This window comes from Thyridium curvatum (assembly GCF_004353045.1).
Source record: "Thyridium curvatum strain D216 chromosome Unknown NODE_89_length_163435_cov_79.615573, whole genome shotgun sequence".
Lineage (NCBI taxonomy): Eukaryota > Fungi > Ascomycota > Sordariomycetes > Thyridiales > Thyridiaceae > Thyridium > Thyridium curvatum.
Window position 1 is genome coordinate 39,535 of NW_022156844.1, and position 20,984 is coordinate 60,518.

Here is a 20,984-nt window from a genome sequence, read left to right on the forward strand (position 1 = left end):
GGCCTAGGCCAACCAGAAACCACACACGGCTCCGGGTTGACCTTCCGCCTGGGTGAAAAGATGCGGCCAGGCCTGACAGGCGGAACAGGCCGGCGATCAGGCAAACGATAGTGCGGTTACCCCACCCTTTCGTGTTCCGAAGGATCCATGGATGACATTGCAGATATAACGCTCGCTAACAAACTTCTACAGGGCTATCCATGTGAGTGCCCAGGCCACAGAATCAGACACATCATATCTCATGGAGACTGGAGACTGTCACCACGTCAGCCGGCTCAAGGACTTCCGGTCATTTCGTCACTCTTTGCTGAATGCGTTGTATAGTGCCAGGCGCGCCACTCAGCGCAGGAGCCCACGACACGACCACCCAATGTTGCTTCGCTACCTTCATTCGCACAGACAAGAGGAGCGATCAGATTCGCAGTTGGGGGTGGCCAAAGACAGCGCCGCATGACAGCTTGACGGCGCTGGCCGCGCCGATGACCGGACGCGGGGCCGTGGGACTTGATTGCGCAATGCGACCCCTTCCCAAAACCCTTGTGTGTTGCTCTGGACAACAACCTCATCGCCCGAACCCTGAACCTTGAAGTATCGGACTCTAGCGCATCCATCTCGAACAAGCCTGGGACCTATCAAGACTCCTTACGGCCGTGTGATGCATCAGCCCAGAGCAGTTGGTTGCGCCGCATAGCCAATGAACTGCGGCCGCTCTCCATCACGTGATGATTCTGTCCTGCGCTCCACTCGCATCCCGCTCAATGGGGTCCCGTTTTAAACTCCGACCCCTGTCGCGGGCGCCTCCTTTGGTCTTTGGCAGCCCAGACGAGACGAGACGAGACGAGGTCTGCCCTCGATGTGACTCGAGGCCGCAGTCTGGGCCATGCCTTGCTTGCTCCCTGCGCTATGGTCAAGATGGAGAATCTGCGGGCGAACTACAAGTACATTTGCCTGGAGCACATCGTCTCGTCTGCGATGGATCACTAAATATGGGGGTCTCGGCACGACTTCTGACACATCACCTTGGCGGGGTCGAGTCTCCTCATCCTATCAAGGCGACTTTGCCAGGGCTCAGCTCCCTGTCACCACCAGACCCCTCTTTCAGCTGGCTGTCTGCTTTGATGCTTGCCCATGATTTCCCTGCTTGATGTCGGTCCGCCCCAACGCTCACCGCCACTCGTCCCATCCCACTTTTATAAACACAAAAAGTTAATTAACTTTCTGGCTGGTTTCCAGGATTACACTCACCGTCAGAAGTTGTGTCCGCCTGGGGTTGTGCTTCTCTTTTTGCTCCCATTCGTCGTTCACCCCCCTAGCGTGGTCTTATTATTACCTGTTCGTTCAATCTCAAATCTCCTCCCGTCACGATTGAGATGACCTCCAGTGGAGATCATGCAGGGATAATGGCCTGGCCCCAGTCCGATGACCACATCGTTAGGCCACGCTTCGACGCGGAGAAAGGCCACGTTTGCTAAGAAGTGGACCGCCAAAGGACCTTCCCGTCAGCTCTCCTCCGCCACCGCCGCGGGCTTATGCATGACATTGAACTCCCTGTTGCACTATCTGTTGAGCTCCTGCTCAGTCCAGCGGACCTGTGGCAGTGCCGCTCTGGGTATTGACGCATTCGAGTCTGGTGTCGGCCTTTCGAGCCATCTCCCTGATCATTACACCACCTTGAGCGGGATTCGCTCCCCATTGAACACCACTGCTTGTAAGGTTTGTGGCAGTGGATGATCACGAATGTGCCCATGGCTTTTCAGGGACGTCATCTCTTTGCGATCCGTTGAGCGAGAGCCCTTTAATTTTGGTGTTATTAGTCTTGCAATACTGCCCAGGATAGGACTGGGTGCCTACTCCATCCTCACGGATCAGTGTCTTAACACGACCATGGTACCTATGCAGGTGTTTATCTGCTCCCATGCCACTTTCACATGGGCATTCACATCTCAACTCACGTCTAGCAAGTGCTGGGTCATATCTGCACAGGATACCGTACCTGCTTGTATCGATCTCGCCGAGGCCCCTAAAGCTACATCTAGTGACACGAAGCACTGGAATCGGTACCTGAAATCAGGAACGAGTTCGTGCCAAAGGAATGTCCTCTTTGATATTCGCGTACAGCGGCATGCTGGGTCGTAAGGCAGGCTGCAGAGGCGCCCAAGCATGCGGCCCTGTAATGCGACAGAGACACGACACGACTACCTGACCAATGTGGGATGGCCACTGGACAGGGTAGCTTGAATAGTCCCGGCATCTTCCAGAGATACAAAGCTGTTCTCTCGCCTGATGGCTCCTTTGATTGTCGTGATTACGGACTTTGCTCCGATTACAGACCTTAACAGGAGCAAAGTGGCCACTTGGTGCTGCAATCGAGCGGCATGGCTGTGGCATATTCACGAGTGCAATGCCAGTAAAAAGGGTAGCAACAGCAACATCGGCAAGCCTCCGCTGGAGGCTTGCGCACTCACAAGTAAGCCGATTGCAGGTAGCCACAAGCTGCAGCCCGACCATTGGCTATGTGAGAGACGTGCACCGGCGACCTGCGGGCGCGATGTTACTGCATCTACGCGAGCGTGCAAAATCTGTCGAATCTACGCCCACCTGCTGCAGGAAGTGTCACCCCAGCGGCTGGCCGAGCGGGAGCGTCCCGTACCATCATCCACCATTCCGCATCGGCTGCGCTCTGCCGCGCTCGGTCACCCGAGCAAGCAAACCTGCCTTCTAGACCAGACAACGGCGCAAATGGGCGGTGAAGAGGGAACGCCGCGTCCCACACAAGTCAGCATTGGCGGTGCAAGGTTCAGCGAGTCGGCCAGCCTCATCGGAGTTCTTAGTCTCGAGGGCAAACGCCAGCTTACCCTGCATGCCTCTTTCAGACGGCTGCATTCACCCATTTGAGGCTGTGCCTGTCAGCGTGCATGATCTAGCACGAGCGTACAGGACATCGTGCGTCCTGATGCTGTGTGAGGATGCGAGGTGGCAGGAGCGGTCCGCTGGATGTGCAGAAAGCAAACATCAACGCAACAGCCCTCCTTTGCGGCATGTCCAAATGACGGTCTGTTCTGTACGGCAACCGTATCTGACATGGCCAAGCGGGATACCAGGGTCCTCCAAAACGCAGTGATTGATGCTTTTTCGCCTCGACCTAAGGACAGGCAATACGGAATAATATTGGCGATCGTGTTATCCGAAGCCCTGGAGCCAACAGATATGCGCCGACGGCACACCCGACTGCAAAGAGCTGCATTTATCACCATCTCAGCACATTGCAGGGCGTCATCTGCTCTGGCGCGGTGGCCAAAACGCACAACATTGCCACGCGAAAAGACGGCTGCACCTGGGATGTTCAATCTATGGAATACCCGTCCCATGCATAATATCGGGCATTATTAATAATACTGGCGATTCCGCCCATTGTTCACGAGGGACGCAATGAGGAAGTGCGGGTCCTCTGTACAGTCGGTGGGAATGCCAACCCCAACCAGAGCGTCGTGCATCCTGCTGGATGCCACTCATCTCTCGCCCTCTTACAGCGTGCGACAGTAATCGTCATAATTGACATTTTATGAGACAGTGGAAACAGCCGCTCGCTCCCGGTTTTGTTTCCGACGCATTTCCCTTCTCGTCGACAGCTGCATCACCCGTGCCGTGTTTTGGGCCGCAGAGCAGGGCAGGTTGCACCATCTGAGTCGAGGAGCGCGTATCACCCCCCGGCCCGATGACGATTCCCGTTTGTTTGGCTGGGCGCCTGCCTTTATCTTTGGGGGGCGTGCGTCAGAAGAGGGCACTTTGCGTGCGTCGCCGACGGCCGCTTCGGGCCTCGTGCATTGATTGCCCTCCCTCGGCTCCGTCCCTTCCTTGCTGCTGTACGCAGCTAAGCGTACCGCCTGACGGATGGCCCGTGGTGTTTTTAGCACCACGGGGAACCTGCCTGCTGGTGCGGTTTTGGTTTTTTGACAGGCTAGTAGGGGTGGACGGGGGGAGGGTAGGAGGATGGAGGGGGGTGGGTGATTCGATGATCCAGCACTAGCCGCCTGGGCCGCATGGTGGGAGTCCCCTTGTGATCGCGGACCGATGCGTGGTGGCCTGCAGCTGGATCATCCACAAAAACCCATCGATCCCGCCCGTCCGCCCGTCCCTTCCGCCCTGACTTGCCGCTGCTGGGGTACGTCTCTGTCGGTGGGCATGCATGCATGCATGGATCCATGCATGTCTCGACCTCTTTTATTCCTTTAGGGAAAGGGGAGGGGTGGCGGCGGCGGTGGTGGTGGTGTTGGTTTGGTTTTCCCTGGCACAAGCTCTTGTTCTTTTCTTGCGAGAAAAGGGGGCCGGACGGGCTTGGTTCGCTTTTCTCGCTTTCTCCACGGGCGGTGACACTCTGGACAGGCTCGACTGGGTTTCCTGCAACCGGTGCCCTGCCAGAGCGCTTTGCCAAACTGCGACGCTGTCCTTGCATTTGCCGGAGAACAGCTTTGGGTCGCGAACCAGCGGCCGTCCGTCCGCGTTGAGGATTGCCTACGTGCTACGCCAGACTGGGTATGCCGTGTGTGTGTGAGTGAGGGACTGGGGCCACCTGCATTGGGACAAACAATGATTTCCCGTCCCCTTCCCTGGCAATGCTTTGTGGATTTTGTTTCCGTTGATGTTTTAATGAACTCGCGATTCCACTGCCTGCAGTGCCGGCAGATCACGTTCTCAATTTGTGTGAACGGCTCTTGTTGGGGCCTTGCACCACGTCAATCAATCAATCAATCAGTCGATTGAGATGAGGAGATGGGCAATGGGGGTACCCGGTACACGACATGGCAGTCGAGTCCCGGGCTTTGGACAAGGGTTCCAGATGCGTTTGCAAGGGAAACGAGCGAGACTTCCATGCCTGTGTAGCTGGGAAGTATTCTGAGGCTGTCCTTGCATGATGATGCTGTTTTCCCCTTGTCTACATATTTTCCCGTGCACGCCCTATCTCTACTTGTACAAAGGTGCTTTTTTTTTCGCACATGCATCTGCACCCAACCTCGTTTGAGCAAACCTGGCCTGGTCAGGCCGTTTTGGGGGTGTGTGTGGCCGTGGCCGGGGGAGGGAGTGAACGAAGGATGATTGAGTTCCTTGTAGTTGTATTTTCCACGGACGGGATTTTGGCGTTTCGGGGTCCAGCCCCGGGAACTTGCTGCCTTGTTTGTGTACAGAATCCTGGCAAGGTGCTGTTTTCTCCCGCCGGAGGTTTCTTTGCCTTGCAGATGCCGGGTGTTGCTGGTGATAGGGCGTGCATGGATGGCTTCGAAGCTCTTGCTTCGTGCCGTAGCTATCCGACTGTCCGTTCCGTACCGTGCCGTTTGTCGTACGCAGGCGTGCAACATGCACACCCAGCAGATCAAGCAAGCCCAGAGGGTAGGTAGGTACACAGAGGCATGTCTCGCAAATCGGAGATTTTTGCTTTACACAGGACAACTGGGTTTTGCGGTGGCGGTGGAGGGCGGCGGGGGGTGTGCTGTTATTGGGGTGGTTCGGTAAGTGCTCATGGGATTTGGCATTGCCTTGGCTCTTGGACAAACGGCGTGTCGTCGGGCTCGCAATCTGCGGCATCGATCCATGTGGTCAGTCAGGCTCGCGTCCGCCCTGCGCCCTGCTTCGCTTTGCTTCGTTTTGCTTTGACGATAGCGCTCTCTCTCGGTGATGCCGTTGGATGGATTGCACGACTCGAAGGGCGGGTAGGGGTTTTCTTTCTATTACATCTTATTGCCTAGGTCCTATGCCCCCCCTTGGCCATAGCCGGGGATATGGCACGTCGAATATCGTATCATTGAGTTCTCCCCCCTTGTTGCTTTTCTGTTTCTCCTTCCTGGGCTGCTGCCCTGTTCATGTCTCGTCTCTGCCCTGGCATTTTCTGAGCAGGGCAAGGCATCAGATCCCCCTCCCCTTCCCCCCCCCCTCCCCTCTCTCCCCCCTGTTCTTTTGAGGGTGGAACGAGGAAGGGGTTCCATCGCAACGAAGACATTTCCAAGACGGGCCTAAGGGCTTGCTTTTTGCCCTTGTTTGACGATGTGAGCGTGAACCCTGACCAGGTCGGTCACCCATCCGGGTGCTTCCCGCTTGGGGAAAGCTGCCGTTCGTAGCGCGCCGCTGTTTTTGTTGGCAAACTGGGGCTTCTAAGCTATGGTGAGCTGTTCAAGGTTGCTGCCGCTGAGCCCCTGCCTGGAAGGTTCGCTTGCGGCCCCTGTACAAGTAGAGCTCCGCGGATTAGTGGGCGCTTTAGTGGCATCGTCCAGGGGGGTTTTTTGGCGGGTGCAGTGGTTGGTTTTAGTGGGGGGCTTTAGGGGATTTTGCCCTTTGCCGATTAATGGTAGGGGTGGCCTGAAGTGGTCAACTAACTGGGGTTTTTGGGGCGGCCGCGGAGTAAAGTAGGCCTGGTTAGCGACTGGAGCGGTGGGAGGATTATGTAAGATGGCTATCCTTCGCTGTGCAATGCATGTGCGATACGAAAGAGTGATATGGGGAATAATGAGTGAGGCTGCTGAGAGAGTGTGTATTCGCATTAGGTTGTTTTGAATATCTTGGTGAATGGGTGAGTTTGGGCGGGAACTGGTCTCCAGGTTTCGTGGTTGTGAAGGAGTCTGGGGACTTTAATATCACGCCGCAGAGCTACAGATCCAAACTCCACAGATCGATCTATGATTCCTCAGTAGCCCCATCTCTTCTGGTCTTTGGACACCCAGGTGGCGAGAAGTTTGTACGTGAATATCCTCTGCATTTTGTTGGTATTGATGTTCGACTCATCGCGGGCGAAGCTTCTCGTACGAGAAGGAAGAAAAAGTGTTTGTAAAGTCTCCGAAAAGTCTCCTGGGTCATGGAATCCGTATTTAAGAGCAGCCCAAGAAGGTGAACTGTGCTTTATACTCAGTAAATCGTCATTGACAAGCTATATTTCAAATCCAGAACAGGGATTATGAGAATTGGGTTTGTAGTGTTCACTGCAGCTCAATTGATACATCACGCCTGTGCGACAACGACGACAACACCTGACAAGAACGCCAACGCAACTGTGGAGATTGTCGGGCAGCTACTATCATCTCCTCAATTCAACGACTTCGACGCCACAAGAGATCACAGCAACCAAGGGCCGGCTGCAGACATGGCGCACGACGATCAGCACCACCAACATGATCACCATCACGGGCATGGCCATGGCGGCACACATGCCAACCAGCAGTATTTCGAGTAGGTTTCTCACCCGTCTCTCCCCCTTCTGGCCTTGTTCATTGTCGTCCGGATGCTAAAGCGCGTGTGCAGCGAGCAAGCCAGCGACTACGACAGGAAGCACCAGAAGACGCTCGACCAGATCATCAGAGAGATCCGCTCGCGGCTCGACTTCCTGGGCGCCGACTGGGTCGGCGAGGACGAGGAGAACGAGGGCCCCGACGGCAAGCCCAAGAGGCAGGTCCGGCTGCTCGACTACGCCTGCGGGACGGGCGTCGTGAGCAGGGTGAGTCTTGAGTTTCTATCCAACACCCATCATCTAGATACTTGACTAATACAGAAGAACCAAAAAAAAAAAAAGGCTCTCGCGCCCTACACGACGCAGTGCATCGGCCTCGACCTCTCGCAGGGCATGGTCGACGCCTACAACCGCGCCGCCGCGAACCAGGGCATCCCGCCCGAGGAGATGCGCGCCTGCGCCGCCAACCTCCTGGAGGGCGACGACGACGGGCCGGCGTCCGTGTCGGGCCCCGAGTTCCGCGACTTTGACGTCGCGGCCGTGGGGCTCGGCTTCCACCACTTTGACGACCCGGAGCTGGCGGCGCGGCGGCTCGTGCGGCGCCTCCGGCCCGGCACGGGGGTCCTCTTCATCATCGACTTTGCGCCGCACGGCGCGTTCGAGAAGGGCCACCCGGCCACCGAGACGGTCATGCACCACGGCTTCTCCGAGGCGCGGATCCGCGAGGTGTTTGCGAGGGCCGGCGCCGGCAAGGGGTTCGGCATCAGCGACATGGGCGAGGTGGTGTTCTGGAAGGGCGAGGACGTCATGCACAAGAGGAGACTGTTTGTTGCGAGGGGCCAGAGGGAGGATTGAGCATGGAGAAAGTAGATTCTTCCGGTGAGCCAGTCCTTGGTGTTTTGGGCTAGCTTAGAGGCGATGAACGTTGTCATGGTGGTAAATTGACGACGACCAGAACAGCATAGAAGGATATTTGGCTGAATTCATGATATTCTTTTCACCAATTCGCATTCGGCTGGGAAGGCATTGGAACTCGTGATCAGTCTCCGTTTCGGCGCTTCGTCAAGACTGCTAGGCTGCTTTCCACGGCTTCCCAATGCCAGATTGGGATTCTCGCTCGCAAGCATCACACATTACCCGGACTAGAATAGCTTTGAAACTCGAACAACTATTATCATGAAGTACCAGTTCAATTAGCAAACCCTTACAAGAATAGCGAGAGTTCGCAGCCCCATTCACTTGCCTGCGAGATGTCCGCAAACCTTGAGAATGGCGGCCCTCTCGGGCTTCTCGGGCCTCTCGCTTCTCGCAGACCTACTGAGCAAGTCACTCGGTGTAATTTGCGTGAGGGTATAAAGAGCAACTCTTGTGGCCGTCTCTTCGCAATGCTGCTGTTCTATCTTGGACGAGCTGAACCTGACCTACGTGTTCTATGATCAACATTTCCCCCATAGTATCCCATCTTGTTTTGTTTAGAACACCTAGCCACAGTACCACAATGCTCACAGCAACTGTGCTCATTGTCGGCGCCGGCCCCGTGGGCATGTGGCTCGCGCTCGAGCTGCGCCGCGCCGCCATCGACGTCCTCGTCATCGACACCAAGACCTCCCGCGACGACCGGGACCGCGTCTCCAAGGCTCTGACGGTGTCAGCCGGCACCCTGGACACGTTCCACTCCCGCGGCCTCGCCCCGGCACTCTTGGAGCGGTCCATCCGGGTGCCCAGGGCGCACTTTGGGGGCCTCCCGACGACTCTGGAGCTGAACGGCGACGTCCTCGGGGTCGCCCACCCTTACAACCTGGCCATCCCCCAGTCTCGCACCGAAGCCATCCTCCTAGCTGCATGCGAGAAAGCCGGGGTCCGGTTTGCCTGGGGCCTCAGGTTCGCTCGGCTGGTTCAGTCGTCACGCAGGGATGTCGTTGCCACGGCCGAGGTAGTCTCAAGGACGTCTGACGCAGATCATGACCCGACAAGCAGCAACAAGGCTGTCAGCATCACGGCGCATTGGCTCGTAGGTTGCGATGGGACCCACAGCGCCGTGCGCAACGCCGTCGGGGTGCCTTTCGAGGGCCTCCCGCACCTAGTGACGGGGATCCTAGCGGACGTCATCCTGACCGAGGATCCGTCAGATGGTGGAGCGCCCATGACCATCAGGCAAGGTGCTATGGGCAGTTGCATCGCCGTCAAGATCGACGGCGAGCTCCACCGCGTCGTGGGCCTGTCCAAGACGAACCGCCACAAGCCGGCATCCGAGGAGCTCGCGCTCGACGAGGTCAAGGACCACCTCCGCGACGTCTTCGGGTCCGACCTCGGCGCCCACTCGCCGGCGTGGATGTCTCGCTTCGGCAGCGCGTGCCGCGTGGCGGCGTCTTTCCGCTCCGGGCGGGTCCTCCTCGCCGGCGACGCGGCGCACCAGTTCTTCCCGGCCGGCGGCCAGGGGCTGAACCTTGGCATCCAGGACGCGACCAACCTGGCCTGGAAGCTGGTGGCTGCCTGCCGCGAGGAGGAGGAGGAGAAGGCCGGCAACAGCAGGCCCGAGGTCGTGGACCATCTGCTCGACAGCTACGACCGCGAGCGGCGGTCCGCAGACAGGGACGTCGTGGACAAACGTGCTGGCGCAGATGTCCCTCCTCATGGCCACCGAGCCTCCCGAGATGGCGGTGCGCAACGTCGTTGCCGAATCTCTGAGCTTCCCCGAGATGAACAGGCTTTGGGCCAGGCGGATGACGGGCTTCGGCGAACCGCGAGCGCCCTATCGCGACGACAGCAACGAGTACGACGACCACGAGCTCGTGGGAGCCAGGCTGACGCATCTCCGTGTGGGAGCGAGGGGAGGCGAGCTGTACGAAGCCATCGAGCCTAGCCGCTTTGTGCTTTTGCTGCGTCAAGACTGCGGCGCTGAGCACCATGCCGAGTTGCGGGCTGCGGCGGACAGGTGGGCTGACAGCGTCCATGCCGTCCTCCATCTCACGCAAGCCACTGATTCGTGCTGGGAAGACGTGGCTGCTGTACTCGTGCGGCCGGACCTTCGCATTGCCTGGGCGGGAGACTCGGCTTCATCACTTCTCTGCGCCTTGCAGCGCTGGTTTGGGGAGCGTTCGTGATAGCCCCTGGAATTGCGGATGTTATTGATTTGAGAAGTGAGCTTATCGTATTTGAATGTGGTAGCGATATGGCAGAACTGCCATATCTATTCCTAATCAAGCATATCTATGGCCGACCATTAGGGGGCTGCTCTAGTCTGACTGTCCGTCTCTGACTCTCTCCCTTAGATACCGTAGACAGGCAACTAATCCATCTCAGGGTCCAAAGCAAAAGCGGCTGCCACCTCAGCGGGGATGGCCGTCATGTCTACCGGAACCGGCTTCGGATCCACGTTGTCCACCTTTGTCCACTCATCGGCCACGCGACGGGCCCTGGCGACAGCGGTGCCAAGGTCGCGGTACGGGAACGACAGAACGAGGTCCTCAGTCTTGCCGTGGAGCTCTGGCGAAGCGAAATCGTGTAGCGAGATGCAGAGGGCCTTGTCGGTGGTGACGGGTGTACCGTCCGGGCGGCAGATTTGCTGCATAGCAGGTTCATAGTCAGCAGTTGCGAGCGAGCGAATGAAGGGACAGGACTGTACCTCGCGGATGAGGTCTTCACGAGGGCTCATCATGCCATTCTCCCATGTCCGGCGCCAGACCGACAGAGTTGCTTCGCGAGAGTTGAGATGGTCCGGATAGTCAACATTGATGACGGTGCCAACATGGCCCTGAGACTTGACGAGAAGCTTGTAGGCCTTGACCCTAACGTCCTCCCACTTTTGGCTGATAGATACTTCGATGACCACTCCGGGGCATCTGCCCTTGAGGTGCCGAAACTGGGCATCGGGGTGTTGCTTCAGGTCGATTAGTCTGTCACCCTCAGAAGCCGAGTCGCTGTCCTCGTTTCCTGCCTTCATGATCGTAATAGGGTTGCTGTTGCACGTTCGGATCTGGCGCATGTATGCGCCTCTGACGTCGTCGCGCTTGCGAATAAGCTTGAGCTTTTCGTTGATCAGGTCGCGAATCTTGTCGCGAACAAGTTCATGCAAATGGCTTGGCACTTCGTTGATCGAGAGAATACCAGTGTTGGAATCATACGAGTAGCTGTGATCGTTATCAGTGACTCGAAAAGAAACAAAATGAACAAGTGAGGGAAAGGTCACTTTGTAGTGGGAAGAGGATTGAGCTATGATAAAACTTACCGGACATGTTCGTAAGAAGGGCCCAGCTTTTGGGGGCTCGAGAGCACCTTTTCTAGCTGTAGAGAGTGGCTAGGAGACAGCAGAATGTGTGCGTTCTCGACCTTGGACTCGGTTGGGTGACAAGGAGCGATGCTGGCCTCGAGCAAGAAAGCGAGAGCTTTCTCAACCTCGGGGGCAAGCGGGGGAGTAGGGTTCATGTCTTTGGTCGAGACTGGTAGATCGGCAGTTCTGGGGGCGGCCGGCGAGACTGTCTTGAAGTCCGCCTGGACGCAAGTGTTGTCGTCAGTCGGCGGCGGCAACGGGTCGCCAGTGGTATTGGGGACGGGGCTCGCCATGGTGAGATGAGAGGTGATGATGGCACACGTATGATAGAGTAGAGTTCAGTCAACGAGGCAGCGCTGCTGGTGGACAGGTGTGCGCGCTTCTAGGTGTGCGCACTTGTTGGTGTCCGTAAGTGACGAGTTGGTGATGGTTTGGTGACAAAGATATTAGGGAGGAGGGATGCGCGGCGGGGCGCACGAGGTGTCAAAGAGAGAAATTTTTGCAGTGATGACGCCTTTGTCTGGAACCATTGCCTAGATAGATGACTTTCCTATCAGTCTGCCCTATCACTGGCGAACCTTGGATTTCCTTACGCAGTAAGCCTTTGCTACTTAGTGTACCTGGTCACCGTCACTGGAGGAACAGAGGCACACCAGACATGCAATGTTCGAGAAAGTTTTGTGCCTCTCAACGCAGCCTTTCGCTTTGGGATATGACCAGCACAGATTGACTCAGCACACAACCATGGTACAGCGCATACATATCAGAGGCCTGATTGTATTTTAAGTTAGCACGGGCAAAAGAAAGCAAGCGAATAAATACTATAACTAGATTGTGCCAACCCCCCGCCATCTGCGCAGAGGCATGCTTGGAGCCACGCAGAATGACTGTAGGAACCCTGTCCACATAACAGATCCTTGGTCAATGTTTCTGATCACAAAGGACCGGAAACTGTCGGTGCTGTGTGAACGTTGCTGCGAATGAGGAGTGCTGCCGGCCCATATGCATTCACAAGCCCACTTGGCCAATGCCGGCGGCGTTTGGAGACATACAGGATACTTACTTCACCATCGACAGCCGGGTTCCATGAAGATAAAAGTGAAAGCGTGTCCGCTCAAGTGAATTTCTTCCATGTTTCAATTCTCCTCGGCTTCATTCCAAACACAATTTACTCTGCAAAATACTTCTTCAGTTACCGACCGCATGGGAAATGCAATCTCACAGATCTTTCCACCCAAGCCCGGATTCACCGACAAAGATGTCCCAGATTTGCATCGAAAAGCAGGCCTTGTTCCACCATGCTTGGCTCTTCATGCATGGACTAACAACTTCGATAGGTCTACATTGTTACTGGATCGAATACCGGAGTGGGCTTAGAGTTGGCTGCACTGCTCTATTCCAAGAATGCCAAGGTGCATATCGCTGCCCGATCCAACGACAAGTCCCTCAAGGCAATTGAGACAATCAAGGAGCGTCAGCCGAAGTCAAAAGGGAAATTGGAGTTCCTGTTCCTGGATTTGGCCGATTTGACCAAGCTCAAAGCATCCGCCGAAGAGTTTCTCGCCAAGGAGAGCCGTCTAGATGTACTCTTCAACAACGCGGGCGTGTTGCAGTCCCGAAACGCTGAGATATCCAGAACACCCCAGGGTTACGAAATGCATCTCGGGGTCAATAACGTGGGAATATTCCTGTTCACCAAGCTATTGACTCCGATCCTTGTGGCTACCGCAAAGCTGGAGAAACCTGGCGCCGTCCGCGTCGTCTGGGTTTCGTCCACTGCCGCTGATGGCTTAAGCCACAAGCCAGGCGGCGTCGCCATGGATAATCTAGATTACCGCAGACCTATACCGGTACTTAATCTCTACGGCAATAGCAAGGCGGGTAACTACTTGCATTCCGTGGAGTTTGCAAGGCGGTTCAAGGCCGACGGCGTCGCGAGTGTTGCACTACACCCTGGAAACCTCGACTCGGATCTATAATGTGACCAAAGTGCCCTGTTTCATCTTGTTCCTGAGGCATACAATCCTGTATCCGTCGATCTTGGGAGCATATTCAGAGTTGTTTGCGGGCCTGTCGCCGCAGGTCACCATGGAGAAATCTGGAAGCTGGAGTGCGTTCACCTCCTGAGCACTGCTCACATGATCTTGAAGAGACCCTGCTAACATTCAGTAGTCGTCCCTTGGGGTCGTTTTATGCCAATCCGAAAAGACTTGGTTGCAGAATCCAAGACAGAGGAAGAGGGCGGTAGTGGGGTTGCGCAAAGATTCTGGAAGTGGACTGAGGATCAAGTCCAGCAGTATGCTTGAGAGACAACATACTAAACCCTGTAAGAAACTTCAGCCTTGAAGGGCCACGCGTATAGGAACTAGCAAGATCAGTCACGGAAATAAGGAGGGCATCACTGGCATGTAATCAAACCAGCGAATCCCGGTGGCAGGCACTACCATTCCTGCTTTTGGCCAAATCCCGCCGGGGTTGACAGGAAAGTCTTTCTCAAGTCCTTAAATCGTACACACTTGCCCTTCTCTATATGCTCTGCCTATCTGTATGCCCTGCTAAACTATGCATCATCGTATTATGAGACTGCTTTATAGAAGTCGTTCTCTAATGGCCTTTCCTTGGCCTATTCCAGACATAATTCCTTGAATCTGGTTTTATAGACCCTCTAGAGCTATATCGTCTTATACTTTATCTTATAAATCCAGTATAGTTTGTTCTTACCCTTTGTCAGAGAGTGGGGGACAGACAAGGTGAGGAGAGGTAGGCTTCAGGCTTTAAACAAGGTACTTGTATGCTCATCCAAAAGCGAGTGCAGAACAAATGTAACTTCACCCTATTTACGAATCTTCGCCGTCGCCCCTATGATTACATCGATCATGGGATTGAGAAGTCATCCTGTTCTGCAGCGAGGGAGAAGGTCTCATCAAGATATAGAAAACCATCCTGATTCCATATCCATCCCAGTTCAGCGCACTCGTGACTACCGCTGTGATTCGACTGGATATGAGCTTGGTAGTGGTCATCGAGGTTGAGTTTTAGCTCTACTTGTTGCCGCAGGTGATGAAGCGGGCCCCAGTACTCGTCTGGGTTTTGGCCACACAAACCTCGAGCTTGACTGTGACTCTCATGCTCGGTGATGACCAACTCGACGGCTCGCCAGGCACGCCTAAGCTTCTCTGGGAGACAACTGATAGCTATAGGTAGTTGGAGGAGTCCTCGCTCTGCGAGGCCGTCGATTCTAGCCCGTAGCTGAGACAAGACGAACGAGACGGCATGCCACTGCGTCAGCTGGTGCAGATACCACTTCCAATTGGAAAATGCACTCTCCGCCATCAACCGAGCATGGTCTTCCAGAAGCTTGACTGCAGAGTGGAAGAGGTCATCACACTGGGAATTATCATTGCTAACGTCGACCCCGATGCGCTCGCCTCGCAGCCACTGCTCTCGGTGGACCGAACTGAAGTATGTCTGGAGGTCGAGCTTCTGCCGCAGCATCCGACTCGTCTCCCCAGCAAGGCGGAAGAAGGGCAAGGAGCTATCTTGGGCAAAGGCCCTTGAATAGTTGCTGGCCATGTATTCATTCAACTCTTCGTTCCCTCTCCCCTGACCGCCTATGGAGCCGCAAAGCGGTACCATGACAGAAGACGTGCATGATGGTGCTGCTCGTCGAGAACATATGTCGAATCTCATGATGCTGAAGAGCATCTCTGTCGGCCCATCGCGCCTAGCTGGAAGGATTTCCGCCGAAGCATCTAGGTCCGAGTCCATAATGTTGAGAGGTAAACGTGTGTTTGAGTCTGTATAGGCACTCGCCACCGCTCCACGATCTTCTGACGTACGGATATTGAGAGCACATAGCTCCCACCACAGCCGACGGCGCATCTCAATCTCGAAAGGTGGGAGGTTATGATCTAACCCATCACGATGCAAGCCGAGAGACGTCGCGATACGGAGAGCTAGCCCTACCATTACCCAGGTGTAACTTGATCCATCACGTCGGCAGCACGCCTGGCAAGTGGCAGGCAAAGACGCATCAGTCAACCTAGAGGACTACGGCCTGTTTGGAGTTGTCAGGCATGCGTGGCGACTTACTAGAAATAAAGTAAAGGCCTGAAGGACACAAATGTCGTGCGTTTCCATCAGGCCAGCCTGCGAAAGTGCGGCGAGGACTGCTCGGCGCGACTCGGCTGTCATCCGCTGGACCGACTCGCCAAATAAGGCAAGACATCGATGAGGTTCCAGGCTTTGGATCGCTGCAAAGCAGATAGCTAGTAGCCGAGCCTTGAGTGACGCACCAAGTGAACTCAGCGGTTGCTTCTGAGCCTCAGTTAGGAGGCTCAGCATGCTGGGCTTGTGGAGGATGCGGATGATGGGATCAACATTGTCGACGTAGATGTACCAGCATAACTGTAGCTGAGCAGGGCTTGGCACCCAACCCTCAAAAGAAGCCCCTCCTAGCGAAAGAAAATCGCCGTAGTCCCCCGAGTTACTTGTCGGCCAGCAAAGCAAGCTGTCGTTCGAATGCAACAGGCTCCTGGAGAGATCTTTCACCTTTTTACCCGATGGTCAGCTTGACATAGACACGGAACACCCTGCCGGTCGCAAAGCTGACGGGATTAGGCTTTTATGCACCTCTTTGACGTTGGCCCATGAATCCTGTGCAAGCATTCTGCTTTTGTTCCCTTCACCGACAACCAGGTATCCTTTCATGTTCAGCAAGACGGTGCTGGGTATGGACGAGGACGACGCATCACTGAAACTCTGTCGGTGTTGTGACGATGAAATCGGCGAGGAGAGAGGAGGTGACCATTTTCGGCCATGAACTTCCGCCTCTGAACTGCGAGACTTCGCTTTACTTCTTCTGCGACGAATGCGTGACTGAGGATAAATGCACTGCCAGCCCAACTGGCTGCAGTTGTTGCAGGGCCAAGCGCGGTTACATCTCACTTTCCGATCCTTGCATCCGAGACACGCTCGTCTGTTTCCTATGTTGTTAGAAGACATGGCTCCTCGTAAAGTAATAATGTGTATGTATGTGAACAGTTTTACGTTGAGGTACAATGTTTGATTGGGAAATGTACCAATCCATTCAATGGGGATTAGCCGTGCTTCTGGTAAAGGACCGAGAAGCCCGAGAAGCCCGGTAGGAGCGAAAAGGCCGAGAAGCCCAGACGACTCAGAGAGCCCAGAGCATGGCATTCTTCAAATTCTAGGGGAATTTCAAAAGTTTAGAGTAGTTATAAATGTACCATGTGCTGGTAAGGGACTTGAGGTCTGTCAATATGAAGAATACATCTCAATCTTTTCGGTTTGTTTTGAGCATGGAGTCGATATTCAACAATTTCCCCCTTTCCGCAGCCGTGACAGTCCCGCCTGCCAGCCGCCTCATCATCACTTCCGGGCATGTGGGAATGGGGCCCGATGGAAAGCTCACACAGGGACTTGAGGGACAAATCAGCATGGCTTTTGAGGTACGAAACAAAGAAGTGTATTTCTGGAGAGCGAAGGACTAAGGCTATTAGACCCTGTATGCTAATGAATCACTATGATGAACCTCGTAATAGAATCTCGGCAAGGCCTTGGTGGCAGCCGCACCCCAGCTCGACTCATCGACCATCTGGCAACACGTGTACCAGATCAACATGTACTTGGCGGGTGAATTAACGCAGGATATCATTGAGACTGTTTTCAGGGTCCACCGACAAGTCATGAAAGACTGCGAGCCGGCGTCCACTATGGTTGGAGTCCACTCTCTGGCTTTTGGAAGCCTGTTCGAGGTATCTGTGGTGTGTGCTGTCCCCGAGTTTTGACTCATCCTGAGTCTGATATAAGAGGTTCCGTGTGACGCCTGCGCCATGTCTCAAAGCAACTTCCGACGGCATAAATTGCATTGCATTTTGTGGATTTCTTTCTTTGGCTCGCTACACTAGAGTCTTATCTCGTGGACAGGAGATCACAGCCATTCAAGGCGTCACAGTGAGTAAAACACCTGTTCAGCCACAGCTGTCAAGGAAAGCATCGAGTATAACTTGTTCCCTGTTGTGAAGTCAGGCCCAGTGGAGCAGAAGACCCTCAGAATATCGCGATAAAGAAGATGCTTGTTTTACCAATATGGCTTCTGCTCCAAGTTGCCCTTAGTAAGATAGTGCTGTCATATCCTGCAAGCTCCGCGAACACGAACATTCTAGGTAGGAACTAATTGCCTCAGAATCGACAATGAACCTCACAATATTACTTTGAACAAAAGCCGTATGAAGGGTCTACATCAAGTCCATGTTGGCCCACAAGCCAAGCACTGCAGTAAGTGTAGCCACAACGAGTCGTTGTAGGGAAATTACTTTGCCCGCATGGTGATATGTGGTGACTGCTGTATGCTGCCTGTCTGGCGTACATCATCAGCACTTGTTCAAAGGGCTATTTGGAAAGCGATATGAATGTGAGTGCTCCTCTGCGATCTGACAGGATTTGTTAAGATCTAGGCAAATTCGTCTTTGTGAATAACACCTGCATTGCCGGGACTGCACCTCGCAAACACAACTCTTGTGCCAGTGCTGTAGTAGATGTTACTGCCTCATCCACAATGAGTCCTCGACAAAGACTTCATCTTTCGCGAGCAAATGAAGTCTTTGTCGAGTATGCCTATGTCTGACAACCTGGTACTCTTGGATCGGTGACTCATTCTCTCTTTCAACTGTTAGGATGATTGCAAGTCGCCACCTAAAGAAGCGCATTGTTGAGTTGGTGTTCATTCTCATGCAGTTTGCTCCACCAAATGCCGCTTTCTCTGGTGCTCTCTCTGATGCGAGACTGTTTACGCAATGGCAAGAGATGGACAAAGAAACCCAATATGACTCCGCTCAGTAGCTTCCAATCATCCAAACTAGCATGGTGACTCTGGGCATCTGAGCCTAGAGTTGTTCTATTAAAGTGACAATACCATCTTGAACAACGTCTCTCTTTCAGAGACAAGTTAATTAGTGATCTGACAACTCTCGCTCTTCAATGGAGCTGTTTTATCTCCTGCCTCCTCAGGGCGCAACGTATATATAGCGGCACATATTCAGTTGATTCTTTTCCAGGTTTCTCCTCAACATGACTCCTCAGTACAACACCCCCATAGCCAGCACAGTCCCAAAAGCTGGATCTATTCCACATCCAGCCACAGCTATCCAACACAGCAACTTGCTCTCGTCGCTCAGCAGCTATCCACTCTCCGCTTTGTCAAAATGAGCTCCAATAGCCTTACCAAGTCACTCATTGACGCCCATGACAATTTGGAGAGAATGTACCGCCTCCACGGGGAATTCATCGAGAATAAGTGGCGTTCGTTCGATCGGAACCAGCGGGCGAGATGTTGTTATCAACTGTTCAAGCGGTTTGATCATCGACGGGGAGTGGACTACAGGTCTTTGATGCGCATGGCAGCAGACTTCCGGTTGGCCAGCGGAATAACAGACCAGGCTCGGAACCAGGCTCTTATCCCAGAACTCAACCCCGTCAACCTCGTCAACTCCGACCCAGAGTCCCTGGTGGACCTACTCCGGCACCGGGCCTCGGGGACTCTTATCAGCTTGTACGACTCTGGGCTCGATGGAAGCCCGGGAGATCGTCAATTCGTCGTGGAAATGACCATGCCCGCTGGCAAGACTCTATCGGATTATCAGGGGACTACCTACGCTGCGATTGGCCTCGATGATGAGGTGTATGCCAGGCCTTTTACTCGGAAAGCTGGAACGGCGGAGGCTATAGGATATCTGCCTTCAATCTCGAACAAGGATCTCGGCAGAGCTTTGAGAGACGGCAGCATTCTTCCACAGTCCATGGGGTTGCTGGTCGTAACACGGCAGTTCCTCCTAGCAAATTTGAGTTACAGTCTAATGGTCGCGATATTTGAGGCAAGCTCTGAAGCCGGCACCAAGTTCGACGCAGCGAGGCTCGGGGACCAGGCATTGGCGATCATGAAGAACCTGGACTCTATGCCGCGTCCAACCAGGATTGATCTGTCAGATCTCCAATCCTTCGCCCAGTTCCGCACACAGTCTCTCAGGGACATGTGGCTATTCATGGTGAAGGAGCCGGCCGTCCTGCTCGTAAAAGTTGGAGATTATCGTTCCACGACTGCTGCACGGGTCCCTGACTACACCGGATTCGCACACTCGACTTTTTCCCAGTCATATTCATCCAGATCATTCGTCGAAGCTCTCCACGACGGTTTATCCACCATCGCCATCTGGGACTACATGGACCGTCTCCTCCAGCAGTGTCTGTCAGCGCCAGAGAACAAGGCGTACCAGACAATCTTACGGCACGAGTTGTCTAGGGTGTCCTCCATGGCAGTATCCAGAGCTCAGGCTTTCTTCGTTCGGCTATTTCGCATATTCGCCGGGACAGGCCACTTTCAGCGCTCCCAAGCTAGCCTTGACAAGTTGGGTGACTATCGAGTAGTTATGACGACACACCCCGATGTCCTGACAATCCGAAACCCGCAGATGCACCTCCTGCTTCGCCTATGCCGGTCAGAGACCGACACCAGAGAGGTTGCACGCTTGGTACCAAGGTTAGTCAGGCGTCAGAGAATACACCCGGATGAGCGGGAAATACTGACTGTTGCCGAAGCTGAGGCGTTTGCTCAGCTGAAGGTAACTGCAGAGTTTGCAGCCGATCTCTCGACCCTGCTCTACCTCCCTCCCCCCAAGCCGAAAGCACAAGGCCCGTTTGCCGGCCGGCTTGAGGACCTAGACATGGATATCAGCAAGTGGAAGGAAGAGATCGACCTATTGGACTGCTTTGCTCCTCTCAATAACCTGCTGGAGCCTGGAGTAGCGCTCGCTGCCTTCAAGACCATCGACTCGTTCATGCTCGACAAAGCTGGGACGACGATGGGGTACCTCTATGAAGACCTGGTGCAGGATGCTCTGGAGGACCTTCAAGGCCGCTATGACAAAGAGATGAGGGCCAGCAACCGGGATCAGGCTCAAAGTTTGCTGCAGTTCTCAGAGTGGAGATCGCAGCCGCTCGAGGAACGAGTCAAGCTGAGACGGGAAAAGCAAAAGACTCGCCCGGTGGAACTGTCACTCTACGACTTGGCTGCGGCCCATGGCGATGATGAAGACCCAGCGGGCGATAATAGAGAAGACGAATCCGTCAGAGAACAGGCCTTCCAAGTGACGGCGTCAACGAAGGAGGTCTTCGAAAATCTCTTTCCCAAAGGGCAGCAGGCTCGGGGTTCTGTTAGCTGGACAGCTTTCCAGGCGGCCATGGTTGAACTAGGCTTCACCGTCACTCCCAAGTACGGCTCCGCGGTCACTTTCGAGCCGACAGAGGCCATGTCGCTGGCAAAGTCTGTGACAGTACACCGCCCTCACCAGGCCAAGATCGAGGGCCACAAGCTGCTGATGTTCGCGAGTCGGCTGAGGACTGTCTATGGCTGGGATGAAGGCACCTTCGAGCTGGCTTGAAGGCAAGAGGAGAACTGAAAAGCTGTCTTTTGGATGCTCAAAACCC

At 54.6% G+C, this 20,984-nt stretch overlaps 7 protein-coding genes across 7 annotated transcripts; 5 read left to right on the forward strand and 2 right to left on the reverse strand.

The window, feature by feature from the left end:
- Nucleotides 1-6,940: 6,940 nt before the first annotated feature.
- E0L32_010689 (uncharacterized protein) lies at nt 6,941-8,065 on the forward strand (the record flags this gene model as incomplete). The annotated part of the gene is made up of 3 exons (XM_031133335.1): nt 6,941-7,212; nt 7,285-7,477; nt 7,532-8,065. The coding sequence occupies 3 exons, from the start codon at nt 6,941-6,943 to the stop codon at nt 8,063-8,065; spliced, it is 999 nt and encodes a 332-aa protein (XP_030989301.1).
- A 643-nt stretch (nt 8,066-8,708) lies between these two features.
- Nucleotides 8,709-10,073, forward strand: E0L32_010690 (uncharacterized protein; the record flags this gene model as incomplete). Its single annotated transcript, XM_031133336.1, has 1 exon — nt 8,709-10,073. One exon carries the CDS (start codon nt 8,709-8,711, stop codon nt 10,071-10,073), a length of 1,365 nt encoding a protein of 454 aa, XP_030989302.1.
- Nucleotides 10,074-10,499: 426 nt separating this feature from the next.
- E0L32_010691 (uncharacterized protein) lies at nt 10,500-11,773 on the reverse strand (the record flags this gene model as incomplete). Its single annotated transcript, XM_031133337.1, has 2 exons — nt 10,500-11,340; nt 11,439-11,773. The coding sequence occupies 2 exons, from the start codon at nt 11,771-11,773 to the stop codon at nt 10,500-10,502; spliced, it is 1,176 nt and encodes a 391-aa protein (XP_030989303.1).
- Nucleotides 11,774-12,224: 451 nt separating this feature from the next.
- E0L32_010692 (uncharacterized protein) lies at nt 12,225-13,459 on the forward strand (the record flags this gene model as incomplete). The annotated part of the gene is made up of 2 exons (XM_031133338.1): nt 12,225-12,227; nt 12,818-13,459. The coding sequence occupies 2 exons, from the start codon at nt 12,225-12,227 to the stop codon at nt 13,457-13,459; spliced, it is 645 nt and encodes a 214-aa protein (XP_030989304.1).
- An 895-nt stretch (nt 13,460-14,354) lies between these two features.
- E0L32_010693 (uncharacterized protein) lies at nt 14,355-15,824 on the reverse strand (the record flags this gene model as incomplete). The annotated part of the gene is made up of 2 exons (XM_031133339.1): nt 14,355-15,530; nt 15,573-15,824. The coding sequence occupies 2 exons, from the start codon at nt 15,822-15,824 to the stop codon at nt 14,355-14,357; spliced, it is 1,428 nt and encodes a 475-aa protein (XP_030989305.1).
- Nucleotides 15,825-16,762: 938 nt separating this feature from the next.
- E0L32_010694 (uncharacterized protein) lies at nt 16,763-17,290 on the forward strand (the record flags this gene model as incomplete). The annotated part of the gene is made up of 2 exons (XM_031133341.1): nt 16,763-16,951; nt 17,045-17,290. The coding sequence occupies 2 exons, from the start codon at nt 16,763-16,765 to the stop codon at nt 17,288-17,290; spliced, it is 435 nt and encodes a 144-aa protein (XP_030989306.1).
- A 1,416-nt stretch (nt 17,291-18,706) lies between these two features.
- Nucleotides 18,707-20,938, forward strand: E0L32_010695 (uncharacterized protein; the record flags this gene model as incomplete). The annotated part of the gene is made up of 1 exon (XM_031133342.1): nt 18,707-20,938. One exon carries the CDS (start codon nt 18,707-18,709, stop codon nt 20,936-20,938), a length of 2,232 nt encoding a protein of 743 aa, XP_030989307.1.
- Nucleotides 20,939-20,984: the final 46 nt, after the last annotated feature.